Source organism: Eptatretus burgeri, chromosome 8 (genome assembly GCF_056783735.1).
Source record: "Eptatretus burgeri isolate ZD-2024b chromosome 8, Ebu_testis_v1, whole genome shotgun sequence".
NCBI lineage: Eukaryota > Metazoa > Chordata > Myxini > Myxiniformes > Myxinidae > Eptatretus > Eptatretus burgeri.
In genome coordinates, this window is record NC_140968.1 from 64,300,300 (window position 1) to 64,317,114 (window position 16,815).

The 16,815-nt window shown below is 43.2% G+C and overlaps 1 protein-coding gene across 3 annotated transcripts in view; it reads left to right on the forward strand.

The window, feature by feature from the left end:
• LOC147021886 (aryl hydrocarbon receptor-like) overlaps positions 1–16,815 on the forward strand; it is a 170,409-nt gene that overhangs the window by 83,607 nt on the left and 69,987 nt on the right. For all 3 annotated transcript variants that reach the window (XM_085892311.1, XM_085892310.1, XM_085892313.1), the window contains 4 exons: positions 4,519–4,630; positions 9,677–9,807; positions 10,559–10,761; positions 13,027–13,136. In XM_085892311.1, coding sequence (XP_085748437.1) covers positions 4,519–4,630; positions 9,677–9,807; positions 10,559–10,761; positions 13,027–13,136 — 556 coding nt within the window. The remainder of the gene's footprint in view (positions 1–4,518; positions 4,631–9,676; positions 9,808–10,558; positions 10,762–13,026; positions 13,137–16,815) is intronic.

Below are 16,815 nucleotides of genomic sequence, written 5' to 3' on the forward strand. Positions count from 1 at the left end.
TCCATGGTATTCCCATGGGAATTTACTGATGTTTATGCCCAGTGATCAATCTTCATCAGGAGAATTGCACAAAATTAAATCCTTAAAAAGGGTGGCAACAGGGTAGCGACTCAGCCAACGAAGGTCCCATTCGTGGATATTGCATCGACCTACATTTGTGTGATGACACACTTATAGGTTGGGGGGGGAGGGGGTCTGTGTTATAATGTGATCATGATACAAACCCTGCTAAAGGAATGTAAAGTATCCAGAATGGAGTCTCGGTGTTCCCAGAGTCGACGCCACCCCACCCATAATGGGAGATAATTATGTGGCATTCTCAAGCAGAAGATATCCCACCAGGCCAAAACCCCTCGAAATTCCCATGGGAATTTCATGTGACATTTACATCGAGGAATAATTAGTGTTTCAGAAGGACTGGTAGGATAGTGTAGAAGTACGGTATGTGCACTCACCTTTGAGTTGTTCAGCCTGGGTACGAATCTCGACCCAGCTCGAAACAGTCACTCCAGTGCTTTGAAAGTAGGGGCAATACATCAATGAGTGTGCCATCCAAATGAGGGGACGTTAATCGAGGTGTGAATAGAACAGTTATTAATCAACTTATTTTATCATCGTGGTTGTAATGATATCATTGAAGGAATCCCCTTGCCACACATGTCTTGGAAAATTGATGAAGACCAGACCATCCTTTTTCACGCAATTGATGGAACATGAATCAAATGTAAAATAGTGTAGTATTTAGGCCTAAGACACATTTGCCACGGCGGCCGTGGGGTCTACAAAATCTACGGCCACTAGCAATTATAGGGCAGCTGCAGTATTTCCACGTTCACACAATGTAGCAGTCACATATGTTTTTATTTTTTGGGGAGCCGCACGGCGTATTTAGAAATCGTGGAGACCGAAAACGTGGGGGTGCCGTACAGTCCTTGATTTGATGTCGCACGGTGACCTTAGGGCGTTCCTGCGGCGGCCATATAATTTTCAAGGCAGACGCAAGGCGACCGCAAGGCAGCCGCAGGGGGGCCCTAAGGCGAACCTGTGGCCAGACGGACAGTAACAAGTGGGTTCTTTTTTTTTACCAGTTCTTTTGTTTCAGCTTGTCGAATTGCTACGGTGAACATAGAAATGAAAAAGGTTATAACTCCGTGCTATAATTCCACGGCAACCCCTACGCCCTGTAAAAGATAGCCAAACGGCGTAGGGCCACCCTGAGGCCACCGCAGAAACTCTGCGGCCGCCACATGTTTCTGTCAATTCAGAGGGCGTACGGCCGCTGTATCCTCGCCGTGGAGCAAATGTGAATAAGGCCTTAGTGTAAAAGTAGGAGTGTCCTTTGAGTGTAGCTTAACCACTTTCACACAATGCACTGCAAGCTTATGTCCATTGCTTCAAGAGTTTCTGATTTGAGATAACTTTAAAATTTGAAATAGCCTTACATTGCAGATTTATATGCAGCCAATTTTTTTTCTGCCTCCACTGACGGTGGCATTGTTTTGTAGGTTCTACATATGTACTGCACATCCGTCCATGCTCATTTTCTCTGTTTTCTCTGCAACTGCTTATCAGATTTCAAAATTTTCATCATAGGTGTGACTTCTCATGTAGAATGCTTTTATTATAATGATGATGTCATAGGTCACATGCTGTGGCAGCCATGTTGGAAAAAAGGAAAAACTTTGGACCTCTGTATCTCCAAAACCACTCCATGGAAAAAATTGAAATTTATCACATGTGAAGTACTCCCCATGGGAAATGTGGTTTTTTTCGATTATGTCTGAGGTGGCTTCATTGTGACATCATAATTGCATACGTTGAATGTTTTATCCGATCATCATGAAAAATTTTGAGGGTCATCTCAGGCTATCCTAGAATCTTGAGTTCAAATTCCCCTTGGCTGTTGAATTAATACCAGGTGAGGTTGACTCTGCCCGTCATCCTTCTAAGTTCAGCAAAATGAGTGCCAGCTTGCTGGTATCCTGTGTCGGAGTGGTGACACATCCAGGATTGTGCCCAATAGCCAAGGAGACTACTTCAGCAGCACCAACGCTCTGCACAGAGTATGGTCCCAATGGATGTCTGTATCTGAGGTTAAATTGTCGACGAAAAAATTGATGATGTTATCGGTCACGTGGTTCGGCAGCGATATTGTTTTTAACATAAAAACCCTTAAAAATAATTTTCAAAATGGCTGAACAGATCGAGGCGAAACGTTACAGGTGTGATCACCAATTAATGAGGAACAAAAAGTTCTCCACCTTTGACATCATTGGTCACATGGTTTATTAGATATGATTTTTTGAAAAATAAACGTTTAAAAATCTTATTCTCCAGAACGGCTTGACAGATTGAGAGGAAACTTCACCCACATGTTTCACAAGCCTTGGGGATACTAGTGGGGCAACTTAGCACAACAATTGTGCATTTTGTTAGGAAAGCACCAAATTTGGCACACTCGTAGCCTATCGTATTATGAACAGATTTGGATATTGGGCCATCTCAAAATTTTTGATGGCAGTGGAAAATGGCTGCCACAGCCATCAGCGGCTGGATTTGAGATGGCCCAATATCCAAATCTGTTCATAATATGATAGGCTACCAGTGTGCCAAATTTGGTGCTTTCCTCACAAAATGCACAATTGTTATGCTATATTTAGCTAAGTTGCCCCACTATACAGGGGTGTTCACAAATAATTGATAGGTCACATGGTCTCGTAGCCATATTGGATTGAACAAAAATCTTTTAAAAATTCGTTCTTTTGAACCGCTTAATTAATCAACGTGAAACGTCACATTTATGATCATCAAGTCATGGAGAATATTTGTCTTAAATTTCAACCTGACTGGACGCATGGTCTGGCAGGCAGAATTATTAGATATTTTGAATCTGGATTCAGGGATTTAAATTAAACTTGGTACAAGTATGTATAATGATGTAATAATGTGGGTGGCTGTATGTCTGGCAACGTTGCGCCATCGAAGATTGCCCTTCTTGTTTCGTTTTATTACAGTTATTGTTCTTGAATGACTTCACACATTTATTTCAGTAATGACGAGGTTACGAGAGATGGCATAATTTGCATGAACATTTTATGGGATTTGAACTTGGGGTCAAGCATCGTGAGAATTTGTTTCCTGTTAATCTAAGGCTCGGGGAGGAGCTACATAAATAATATTCAGGCCAAATAAATTAGTAAACACCATTGTACTTTTACCTGAAGTTCAAGCTCGGACACAGGTAGACAATGGACAAATACTGTTAATATTTGGTATTTGGAATTTGAAACTGTATTCCCAGCATCATGAGTCATAGCTTAAGATGGAAATGTTAAACACATTGGCCTGAAGTTAATTCTTATTTCATAAAACATTGATAACTCGAGAGTTCATAGAACATGTTACCCCAAGCAGTATTGTCCACACGACCATTTTGAGAGAGAGAAAAAAAGGATGACATTTGAGATGAAATGTGTCCAAGTACTGAAAAACTTGAGGTTCTTGGAAGTGCAAAGAAGGTGATTTGTATTCTAGTATGTAATTCAATTTAAATAAAATAAAGATTTAAAAACTCGTATCAATAAATTAATTCCGGAATTTACTGCTGTTGAAACAGTGTCAATTACACCACCCTACCTCACATGTTACATTCGCTCTTGTGCCCATTGTTTGTGTCTTTTATGACATCCATAAAAAAGTGAGTTTCCTGTTTGGAATGATCTTCAATTTAATTTCACTGACAGGCAGATAAGGTAGAGAAACTCTGCCAGGCTGAACAGTTTATGCTTTGTATCCCACTGAAAGGATGGATCTGCATTCAGACCTTTACCAAAATCTAATTGGCTTGTTCTTGTCACCTAACATACCCAACTCATCCACCAAGTTGTCATAATCCGTCCACAACTTTTTGAAATAGCATGCTTTGTATCCTTTTGGCCCCATCTCTCAATGTGGAAGAATCACTTGAAAAATTAAAAAAAAAGTTCTTGCAGCCGAATCCGGATCATCACCAAAATTGAATCAGTTCATCCTTGTCACACACCAAAACTGTCCACCAAATTTCAACCATATCCGTTCATAACCGTTTGAGATATACTGCGCTCAAACAAACAAACAGAGAGACAGGGGTGAAAACATAACCTCCATCCATCTTTGGTTGTAGAGGTAATTAGTCTCACCGTTTGTAGCTTCTCAAAAGATTTGTCAAACCCTCTTTATGGTGGCTGTTGCGCTAGAAAAAGGAGAAATGCCTATTGCAGCTCAACATACATATCCCCCACTTTAAATCTCACTCTCGTAGAAAATAAGAATGGATGCCCAGCAAAGTATTTGGTGAACTTCAATTGCCAGTTATACCACTAGTTCTCCAAAATGGATATTGATTGTGCAGATTTGTAAGACATTACAACATGTGCTGCTCATTATAGTTTGTGTCCACATGAGTTGGACTGTGACATTTTCCAATAAAGTTTCCTGACTTGAGCTTTACTCTTCCTTTTGCTGCATATTTCCCTCCAGTGTGATGTAATTCAACAAAGCATTTATGAGCTTGTTCACAAGGATGATCGCGAGGAATTACGGCGCAATCTTCACTGGGCGATGAACCCACAAAGCACTTCAATTCCTTCCGGTGAGGCCCGATTATATAAATATTATTTTCAAAATGTCATCAGCTTCTCAACTATGAATACATATTCATGTGAGGGCAATCCATTATGAATCCTGTAAGTCCAATGTGCGACATATCATCGTCCATTTGCAACTGAGGTCGACGTCAAAAATCTGCGATGACGGACATTAACAGATAGAAATCCAGAATATTGAATAAATTATTTTGAGAAATGTTTTTTTTTATTAATGGTTATCGTACTTGTGCTGAGTTCATAGAGATTTAATAATGTAAACCCAACCCATGAAGAATGTGCTCCTTATTAGCCCTCCCCCCCTCCCACCAATGCAGTGGGAAATGGGATTTTGCATCATGGAGTATGCACTTTAAATTGCATTTTAAGTTGATTGTTCAATGCTGTGTTGACATTATGAGTCTATGCCATGGCATGTTTCACAAAGACTACCCAGGCCAATTTCCTTCACTGTCAAGGTTGAGTGGAGGTTTGACCCCTCATCAATGCCTGTCTTGACAGTAAACCATTATGGCGAAACAAATGGTGGAATTTGGGATCAAATCATTTCAGATATTACCTTCCCTAAATTCTTCAGTTGTCGATGAGAACATTAAAATTTCTGCTGTTTCTGCCAGAATTACCATCCAATCTTTAACTCGGTATGAATCCACAAAGCACTATAGATTTTATTTAATACAATATCGAGGATCATAGAAGGGTGAGGTGACAGAGAGTAAAAAGGCAACAGACATGACCGTGATGCACTGAACCCACAGTTTGACACAACAACCAAGAAAAGGAATAAACAAGAATTGAGGAGAGAGGAGGGGACTAGGAAACATAGTAACCTCCAAGTAAGAGGATCAAGTTAGGATAGATAATGTTAATGGTGATAAAAAAATGATGCGGGTATGGATGGGAGATCAGATGATATGATGATATGATGATGCACCACTGACTTGAATCTCTGGAGGGAAGAGAGGCTGTGAACAGACACATGAAGGAGTTTCCACAAATGGGAGAAAATATGAACAAAAGAGTGGAGTGAGGCAGTAAGCCTGGGTATTGGGAATTTAACCAGGAGAGGGGTACTAAATGAATGTGTACATCCTGGAGGAGTTTTGAAGGTTTTGGGAGAGACAGAGACAGACAGAGACAGAGACAGAGACAGAGACAGGCTCGACCAGAGAACAAATGCTAAAAGGCAAAGGCCACTGACTCGATTGTGAGCTGAGATCAACATGCCTGTGCTTAAGCCTTATGGTGGGAGATGCAATAATGTTGAAAGCTTTCAATTCATCAGAATAATGTAGGCTGTGTTTAACTCTGATTTATCAAGGAACGACTTGGAACTACAGAGGATGCTCACTGTGTGACTAGCTTGACAGGCCAGCTTTGCAATATGATCATCCCGGGAGAAGTCATGGCTGATGGTGGCTGGTGATTTTACCATCTCCAAAACAGGCTTTTACCTTTTATGGAGCCACCTTAGTTTGGAATGTATCAGGTGTTTAACAACAAAGAGGTGACATGACTGACCGCTGATTAACACTCTACTTCATGTCACGTGATTACACAATTTAAGTTATACGTCAGCATTTCATTCATTGTGCCTATCAGTACGTTGTACTATGAAATGATAACACTTTTGCAGTATCGCATGACACAGTTGTTGTAGTTTCTACAAAGCAACAATGTAGCATAAACTATGGACAATATTTCGATGCAAGCTCAAGAAAATATGACACGAGTGACCATTCCATATGTCGCTGGGCGATCTGAGAAATTGAGAAGATCCTTCTCCAAGTTTGTCATTGTTACAACATACAAACCCGACATAATTCTGCGCAGCCAGTTAGTTCATGTTAAGGACAAGATCTGGAAGGAAAGGAAACGTGACTTGATGTATGGCATCTGATGTGAAGACCCATCATGCACCGAGACCTACATCGGAGAAACTCGGCAAACGCTTCAGGCCAGCAAGAACCAACATCGTGGTCCAGCTTATGAAGAGGCTTTGAACTTTGCTGTATTATGCACTTGGGCTTGCATGGTCACAGCTTTGATAAGTCAAGTGGTCATCTTAGACAGAAAAAAAATGGCTTGCTGAAGGTGCAAAGGAATCCATTTGTGAAAGAGCTGAATCACAATCTCTCAACATCTGTCTCGTACGTGGGACAACACTGCAACATATCTTCAACACCATCTGAAATCGTCATGCGATGCCCGAATTGGCCTACAGACCAACATGCCCGACCATCAGCGGAGGTCATGTGGCAATGCTCGAGCTTAATCTTCACTTCTACATCTGTCGTGACCAAGGCAAGTGGATTCTCGCCGAAACGTCAACGTTGCTGACGAGTAAGTCCAGATTTTTGCAATTATAAACTTTTACTGTGATGAGTGATATTCTTTGGAGATTTATTGTCTTGAACAACACGACCAAAGTGGCCACAATTTTATCTTTGCACTTGATTTAGTAGGATTGCGATTCATTGTGGTTCAGAGATTTGACCTTTTCTGGCATGCAAACTGATATTTTCAAATGCCTCTTTCATTCAAGTGTAGCACACATCTCTTAAATTTGTCTGAAGTAGAGAAATTGTGTTTCTCGATGGTGCTCATCTTTTCTCAAATAAAGTGATGAAGTGTTGTTACAACAGTGCCACATTCTTCTTCTCAGCAAATAGTAGCAATATCCTACTTTTTTGTTATGTTGTAATAGCAAACCATTAGTCACTGTGGCCAAGATTTAACTGAACAGTTGTGTTTGTGTTTGTGTTTGTGTGTGTGTGTTTGTGTGTATGCATAAAAAATTCTGAAATCATATGCATATATAATGCTATGTATGAGGCTCCATGTAGTTTATAAATCTAACAACAAAAAACAAATGTATTACCGGTATTTGAAACTTGTCTTTCAATCCTGACAAATCTCACATTCACTATGTCTCTTCAAAAGGACCATCTGGAACCCCCATCTACTTTCTCAACGTTGCTCTTGAACAAGTCCTTTCTTTCAAGCTTCTGCGTCTCACTATCTGCCATGATCTTTCCTGGGAAGCCACATCTCCAGGCTGGCCTCCAAAGCCAGTCACCGACTGGGAATTCTCCATCGTGCAAAGTCTTTCCTTGACATATCTGAGCTCCTGACTATGTACAAAGCTTTCATCTGCAGCCTCATGGAGTACTGCTCTCACTGCTGGGCTGGTGCTCCTGCCTCTCACATTTCTCGGTGTTATGCTGTGGAAAGCAAGGAATTTAGAATCATTGGTATCTCCCGCGATGAGGCTGAGCTTTTAGGTCCCTCACTTTCTCACAGCAGGCAGGTCAGTGGTCTTTCTGTCTTCGACTATCTCATCTCCGGTCTCGCCCCCTTGCTCTGCCTGCGATCTGTGCCCCCCCTCCCCCATATTTCTGTGGGGTGCTCAAGGTCCACCAGCAATCCTCTTCTGGTAAAACTACCAAAATGAAGAATCACTGCTCTCCTTCACCCTTTCATGCCTCTTCTTCCGACCATTGGAAAAAACTCCCACACTCTCTTCAATCCCACTCTTCCTTCCAGTTCTTCAAACCATATGTTCAACCCCACCTCATATCTTCCCCCATCTAAAAACCATAATCTTTTCTACCCCCGTTAATCCACCCCAAACTCACCTCCGTCAAATTCCCTGCTTTCCTTCCTGAAAGTCCCTGTAGTGTCCATCTCGTTTCCCCCATGTTCCCCGCCCCATCCCTCTCCCTTCCACAGATCTCCTAATGTCTCTGTTACCCACTGTTTTATGCTTCCCATGTATACGTTCTTTATGTTAGCTCTTTTACAAGCCTCAACATTGTTTTTATATATCTATAAAAAACAATAAATTACAAAAGTTTTGGACTGTGTATATCAAACTACCATCTCCATTGAAAAACAGGAAACTAATTTGGAGTAAAAAATGCACAGCACACATAAATCTATTTTGTTGTAATTGCAACCAGAACGTGGGTATGAGCCTCTGCTTTGGTCGAGCACATACCAAATATCTCCCCCCCCCCTCGTCTTCACTGGCTGCTTTGCATTAAAGTAAATTGTTCAAAGTTCTCCTGAGAATTTATATAGTGCTGTATGTTGTATTCTGAAAGCATTCCAGAACACAATAACTTTTCTCAATACTACATTGGTCTCTATAATACTTGTGTTGCAGTTTAGTTGTGCTATTTGAGAAAGGGATCGTCTGCATACTACATATATGCAAGTCGAAGGCAGTGAAGGATTGGACCGATTGAGAAAATGAGGGGAAAGAAAACGATAGGGAAGATGAGAGGGATTGGAAGAATAGACAGAGACAGAGACAGAGACAGAGACAGAGACAGAGACAGGGAATGCACATGGGAAGTATGTAGAGAGTGAAAGGTTTTGCCATTTTTTAATATGTTTGATGTGTACAGTGTATATTTCTCAAATGCACAATAACATGGCATATCAGCTTCCACTCTTTCCCTTTCCTCTACCTTCCTTACATGCCAGAAGTATTTTTGGTACAATATTTTTTATAAATCATAACAATGGCACATAGGATTGTTATTTTAGAGTCTCAGACTCGTGGAGGAGCTTGTACATATATCACATGTCGGGAAAGGGTGTTAGGAGACATATTGGTACTTTTACAAGAATTACATGGACATTAGGAGAAAATCAATTCAACCATATTATGGGACCAGCATTACGAGCTATGTGTTTGGATGGGAACTCCAAATACGTCAACCTGATTTAGATTTACGATTATGATTATGCCATCCTGTTTGTCGTCTTTATTTTTTTAAACGCTTAATCTACATAATTTTGTTGGGCTATTGGAGCTGTTTTCTACGTGGTTTTACTACCCAGACAAAATTGCAAGTTTTCCCCTTTGTCAGCAGTTGGTACTGCAGAAAACCCATTCTTAACATGCCTTTGACACTGTTACAGTCCAGTGAAACCATGTGCCAATAAGGTCCCCATAATAATCTGTCCTTCCAATTCCATTGGAATGCACAGATGCTTAAATAAACATCTGTTCCTATGTGCAGGTGAACCAGAGGCAGGGCTACCTGTCACTACGTATGTTCCTCAACAGCTACCCTTGGAGAATTCATCCTTTCTGGAACGACAGTTTGTCTGTCGCTTCCGTTGCCTTCTCGACAACTCCTCCGGTTTCCTGGTGAGTCTTCAACACCAGTCAACCTCCAAGTACATTCCTGCACCACAACATGAACCACTTCCTCGTTGCCCCTTCACTAACAGACTTCCTCCAATAGTATTGCTTGGAAATGCAATTTGACCAAAGATAAAACTTACAGGATTCATATTTTATTATTTTTTTCTGAGAAACGATTTATTGATCTCACTTGGCTTTTATTAACGTCTTCGCAAATAATAGTATTCTTCTATTTATTTGAAAAAGATATTTGTTAACGTATATACAATGCTTCCACTCAATATTCACCACGTCCTGTGTGAACTTTGATGTTTGAACTCATATTGTCTGCATTCTGAAGGTGTTTGCTTTGCATATTGGCATTTCATCTCTGTTCATCTTTGTACTGTATAGTGGAAACACACTGAAATTACTTTTTTCAAAGTGCACTCAGAATTAGAAACTGTAACCTAATTGCTGGTGATTGTTTGTGCTGTTGTCAAGTCGGCCATGTTTGTTTTTCTGTTTGATGGTGTCAGGTTCGTCAAGCAAGTGTTTGACATTACAGTGGATTAAGAACTGGGAAATCTTACGTCTCTGAATAGAATGTGCCAAAATAATCAAGCATAAAGCGGTGCTGTGAATTACACACCGTACCATGGACAATATGCAAGCTCCTGGAGCTCCACTTTGATGTTGTCGCCTTAATATCTAAAATGCATATTTTCTCAACCATCTTTTCGATCTTTAATGTTAACTCACCTTTGACCCACAGCTTCTGCAGATCCAGGGTCGTCTAAAGTTCTTGCGTGGGCAATCCAGGCACACAGAGGACAAAGGCCAGGCCTCTCTGCAATTTGCCCTCTTTGCCCTCGCCACACCGCTTCAACCACCTTCGATCCTTGAGATCCGCACCAGAAACATGATTTTCCGCACAAAACACAAGCTTGACTTCACCCCTCTCAGCTGTGATGCCAAGTATGAGTTGTATCTTCTTTTTCCTTTAACCGATGTGTTGATATCAATTTTCCAGTGAAATTGGGAACATAGACCATTTTGATTCCTTCATTGTCAATGCTTACACGAGTCACTTGAGACGGTGAAATTTGAGGACAGAGGGAAAATGCACTCGTAGATTGCTTGCCCATTTCTAAGATGTTCGGGTCTACATATGATCCTTTAGGGATATGAAATTCTATTGTAACTGCAGTTTTAATGCCGTGCCATCATAAGAAACTATATTGTGTAACATAACATGATCTGCAAGACCATGAGCTGGATATCCTCTCTGCGATCACATTTATATGTCTGGTGTTGGCTTAATGGTTCGGGTGGTGGGCTTGGGATCCCTGGATTCTGAGTTCAAATCCCACTCAGCTGTTGAATTCATACCACGTGGTGTTGACTCTGCCTGTCATCCTCCTGAGGTCGGTAAAATGAGTGCCAGCATGCTGGTATACTGTGTCGGAGTGGCGACCCGTCAAGGATTGTGTCCAATAGCCAAGGAGACTGCTAAGGCAGCACCAATGCTCTGCACAGAGTATGGTCCCAATCTCCTCTCTCTCCTCAATGACAATGTAAATATTGTCAAGCGTCAACTTGAAACAAAAGTCAAATTTCACAAACTTGGGATTATTGTTCGAATTTTTCACTTCACGTAGAAATTTTGAAAAAAAAAAATAAAGCTATCAATGGAGGAAATGCAACTTCAATAAATTTCCGATATTTTTCTCAGAGCTAGAAATGCTTCAGCCTTGTGGGTCCATGATTAAATCTGAAATTTTGCAGGTTGTTCTTCCAGAGTGCAACTCTTACATCAATCGTATATCTGTAAAAAAGTAATAATTTTACATTTACCAGAAAGCATTTCAAATTTGATATTTCCTTGATATTCGACCATTATTGACCATTCCAGCTTTTCTTGAAAAAACTATTTTGTACCATTTTGAGGGTGGTCACCTTGTTATAAAGTCTCAGATACACCATGTATATGTACTTAATAGCAAAGTCGTTGTTTGAGGTCTACAGCATCGAAAGCAAGACAATGAATGATACAATTGTGACTAAGGGGACTTTCCTAAGGTTTTACGAACAAGATATTGACATTATTCCAAGACTTATAAAGATATATATATATATATATATATATATATATATATATATATATATATATATATATATATATATATATATATATATATATATATATATATATTGTATAAGTATATATAATTTACAAGGAAATTAAAAAAAAATTACTCATACATACAGTATCTGCCTTATTATGCTTTTCAAAAGGTTCTAAGGCTCATGGAGGAGCTGTTGCATGGAGACAGAACAATAAGACAACACCAGACTTGTCTTCAGAAAAGCCCAGCTCGTAATCCCAGAGGGAGTGATGTAACTGTCCAACGCAGTCTGGGTGTGCTGGCACTGCCATCTTGTGATGTTGCTTTTCTTTTTGCAGTCAGCCAGGCAATTGAGGAAAAATCTCCCCCAGCTCATCCCCCATGAATGCCAACTCACGGAATTTATCCTTGTTCTCTCCACTAAATGCTGAGCATGAAGCGAGGAAGCAGCACGTATGTTTTTAAAGTCTTTGGTATGCCAGGGTCGCCAACCTCCCAGACTTGGAGCAGATGCTCGCATGTTACTGAGTCAGGCTTTGGCATGTCTTGAACTATTGTGAGCTAAGTACCGTGTTCTTCAACTTTTGAACCCTTCACATTTTTTTTCAATTGGCCGAGAAGTATTCCAAATTTGATTAAAATGAGATTATTATTTTAAAATTGAATTGAAAGAATAAACCACCAGTCATGTGAGATCACGAAGCAGAACACTTTCTCCTTTCGGAAAAAATCTCGTAAAATTCACCAAAGTTGCATTTTCTACTTGACAGTGTATTTTATTGGATGATTACATTTATGAAGTAAAATATTAATTTTTTTTTTCAATGACCTTTGTTTCACTTTAAATAAACGCGGTGTGCAAGTTCAGTAAATTAAAATATGAATAGAATTTTGATGTTGCGTCCGTTCATCAACTAAATGTAGATTTCAATGAAAATTATGATTTGGATAAATTAAATGTACATGTGATACTGACGTGATGGGCTGATGGTCTTGCATGAAGGTTTTCCTGCAAAGAGACTTCCTTGGTAATGAAGTGATGATTTGGTGTAGTTGCATTCATGATCGTTATCATGCATTTGTGTAAAAACAGGTGGATACATGTTTATTGCAGGGCAACCATCATACTGGGATACGATGAAGTCGAGATAACCATGAGAGGAACCGGATACCAGTTCATTCATGCTGCAGATATGCTCCACTGTGCTGAAAACCATATCCGCAGTAAGTCTCATGGAGCAATCTTTTTTTTCACTATAAGGGTTCACACTTCTTCATCGTTACCTTAGAATAATTAATAAATCCAGTATTATCAACACTTACAATAGGTTTTCTGATTTTGCAAAGGTTGAAGAGGCTACATTTTTATTATGTGATCGTTCAACAATGAGCCTTATTGACTCTATGATGGTCCCAAATAACTCTTCAAAAAGATTCACATGAGATCTCATGAGATTTCTCAATGAGAATTGATAAAATTTAATACAAGCAATCTTAATACATTTAATACACAAGCAGCCTGAAGGAGATGACGTGGCTCATTATGTCTGCTCCACTTCAAAAGTAAAATCTATCAGTGTATCAGTGCATTGACTCAATCTGTCTGACGGGGGTTGGGGGAGGGGGGGTAGAGGTGGGAGAAAGAGGATTGCTGAGGACAGTGAAGGGTAGGCACAGGTACATCATGAGGGTGAAATATAAGCAAAGGGAGAGACAAAGTCAGCAAAGGTTTTCTGCCTGCTGCACATTCATCGAGACAAGTATCAGTGTGAACATGCATACTTTCAGCATGGCCATTATCAAGACCTCTACTGGATAAGGAACATCGGGGCCATACAGAAAACGGCGGTGAACGAGTGTTTTTTGTCGTTGTTGTTTTTTTTGGTTTTTTTTTGACACCTCCCCCATTGACACCATGACACAGTTTCTTTTTTGACACAATGATTTAGTGCTGTCCTTCAGCTCCCTCCAAATTTTACAAACTTAAGTTGAACTTCCTGCTGTCTTGTTTTTGTAAATTCCCTCTCGGAGCCTCAGATCAATCATTTAAACTGCTCCTCTGCTATTTTTGGAAAAATTCAAGTGAAAGCAAGGTCATTCTTGTACTGTACTGAATTGGGAGATGCTTAGCAGGCAGACACGAAGCGGAGGAACAGTCGAGCCGGGCTGTGTTGCACGAGTGCGAGCCAGGGCGTACTGTGCCTGCGGCTCCCCTTTATTCCGTACGCGGTACACTCACGAGCCGGCCGACTCCAGTGTTACTACGACGCCTCAGACGGCGTGCACACCTCATATCCCTCGCCGACCCCCACGGCCACTCCTCCAACCATCACGCCCATCATGCATCATCATCATGCCCCTCCCCGCGGGCATGACTACACCACACTCCTCCCTCCTAAAAGTATGATTATTAAATGATCAGTATTATAAGAAGCATAGACAACACGAAGAACCTCGGTATAATAATCATGCAAATAAAATGAAAACAGCGAAGTATAACAGCACATCACATCATATAATGCGTGGAAGCGAGCTACTGGAGAAGCACAGCAGCACGACTCAGCAAACCCGCCCCCAGGCAGACCTGAAACAGATAAACCTTTCGAGGCCGGACCCCCGCTGTCTGGAACCCGCGGCGCCACCGCCAGACCCAACCGACCTTGGTGGGGGCGCTGAACAGCACCCTTGGCCGGAAGCAACAAACACTCCCCAACCCTCACGCACCATAATCAGTTGAGATTCCACTGCATGGCCAAAACGGCCTTGAGCGCACCCAGAGAGCCACGCACCAGGCGCCAGGCACGTCTGACCTCGCTGAAAGCAGAGGTGGGGGTAACTCGGACCTCCCGGCTCCGAGTCGATCTCCGAGACCCACACGGCAGTTAGACGGTAGTAATTCCATTTAAACCCCACTTCAACCATAAGCTCGTTATAAATCAATAGGAATAACATTCGAACCATTGCGAATTCATTTTTCCGTACAGCGCGCTTTTTTGATAAAATCCCAGTACAAGACAAAGCAATTACCTGCGGCCTGGAGCAACTGGAGGCCAATAAACCTTCTTTATTCGCCCCCACATCACATTGATCATAACACCAACTCCATTGACTGATCTCCGCCAAATCCACTTTTACACGAGAACTGCTGGCATTTATTTCACCAACGTTAAACTGCATCACTAGAGCAAGGAAAAACACATATGCCATGAACAACAACCCACAGCCCACATCACGAGTCCGCTTCTTGGTTGTCGACTTGATGCTGCGACTCGCGACTCCCTTTAACGCCACAGGCCCACCGCCACCTGTTGAAGCTGCCTGAACCACACCGATGCGCATTGCCTCACGAACCTTGCCACAGCGCGGGAACTCATCGCGAACGAAGCGCGGGAACTCATCGCGAGAGCTGATATGGCTCTCGCCGCTCCTGGAGCGCACATCATCGCCGCAGGCAGCAACGAACGGTGGCTCCCGCTGCATCGACGCGGCCCCCGCCGCCAGCGCCTCGCCCTCGGTATTCGACGAAGGTCTCGAAGAGAGCACTGGCACATCTGGAGGCACGAACCGGAACCCGTTCTGACCCAAAAGGGTCCGGCTCGCCGAGCCCGGCTCCTGCTCCGGCTCGCCGGCATCATCATGCCCCAGCTGCAGGCTGATCTCCAGGTCACTGGGGTCCTGCTGCGGTGCCTCTTCGCTCCCGGTGCGATCGTGCTGCGGTGCCCCTTCGCTCCCGGTGCGACCGTGCTGCGGTGCGCGCTCTCGTCCCGCACCGCTAGGCGTGCGAGCACCCTGCGGCACTTGAGCCATCGCGCGGACTTGCGCGGTCACCGGTGTCTGCTCGACAGATGAAACAGTCGCGATCGCCGAGTCGAATGTGATGTCGGTCAATGGCTGCTCGCAGACAATGTCAATGGCTGCTCGCAGACCAGAAATAAAATGATCTTTGAACCGTGCCGGATGCTCCTCTGCCGTGAATTTGCACGGCACAGCCGAATGCGATGCGCGGCCAGCACGAGTGGACTCAATTCGACACCCGATCCGTGCCTCGCTCACTTCCCCCCCCCCCCCTGCCACTGATCTTGTCATTTCCGGATCAATCGCAAGCAGGTTTCGACGCGGGACGGAAGGATCGCCTCGCACACCGCCATCTATGACCGCAACAATGGGCGATGACCCTCGGCCCACACACCGTAGACGACCTCGAGAGCCCAGACCGCCGTCCGAGTGATTGCATTGCCACGCTCGCCCACGACCCGCGCCGCAGACCGTGCGCATGGCCGTGCGTGCCTGGCCCATCGCGATGACCCCTAGACCATCTGCTGTGTCCCGACCATCGAGACCTCGGATATTCTCCAGAGCTTGCGCGACGTCCAACGCCGCGTTCGAGCCGAAACGCGTATCCTCGACAAAACGAACAAGAAAATGAACCAAATGAACGAACGTTGCCCACTCGACGTGGCCGAAGTCGATTCCGACGAAGGCGGGCACGCGTACGTTTGCCATGCACCGACCCTTTGCCATGTTCGCGCCGGCGAGACCTTTGGCTCCGTAGCCTGGAACCGCACGGGTCATTTGCCGCCCTTACACACGTCGATTCGAAGATCCTCGTCGCCAACTGTACTGTACTGAATTGGGAGATGCTTAGCAGGCAGACACGAAGCGGAGGAACAGTCGAGCCAGGCTGTGTTGCACGAGTGCGAGCCAGGGCGTACTGTGCCCGCGGCTCCCCTTTATTCCGTACGCGGTACACTCACGAGCCGGCCGACTCCAGTATTACTACGACGCCTCAGACGGCGTGCACACCTCATATCCCTCGCCGACCCCCACGGCCACTCCTCCAACCATCACGCCCATCATGCATCATCATCATGCCCCTCCCCGCGGGCATGACTACACCACAATT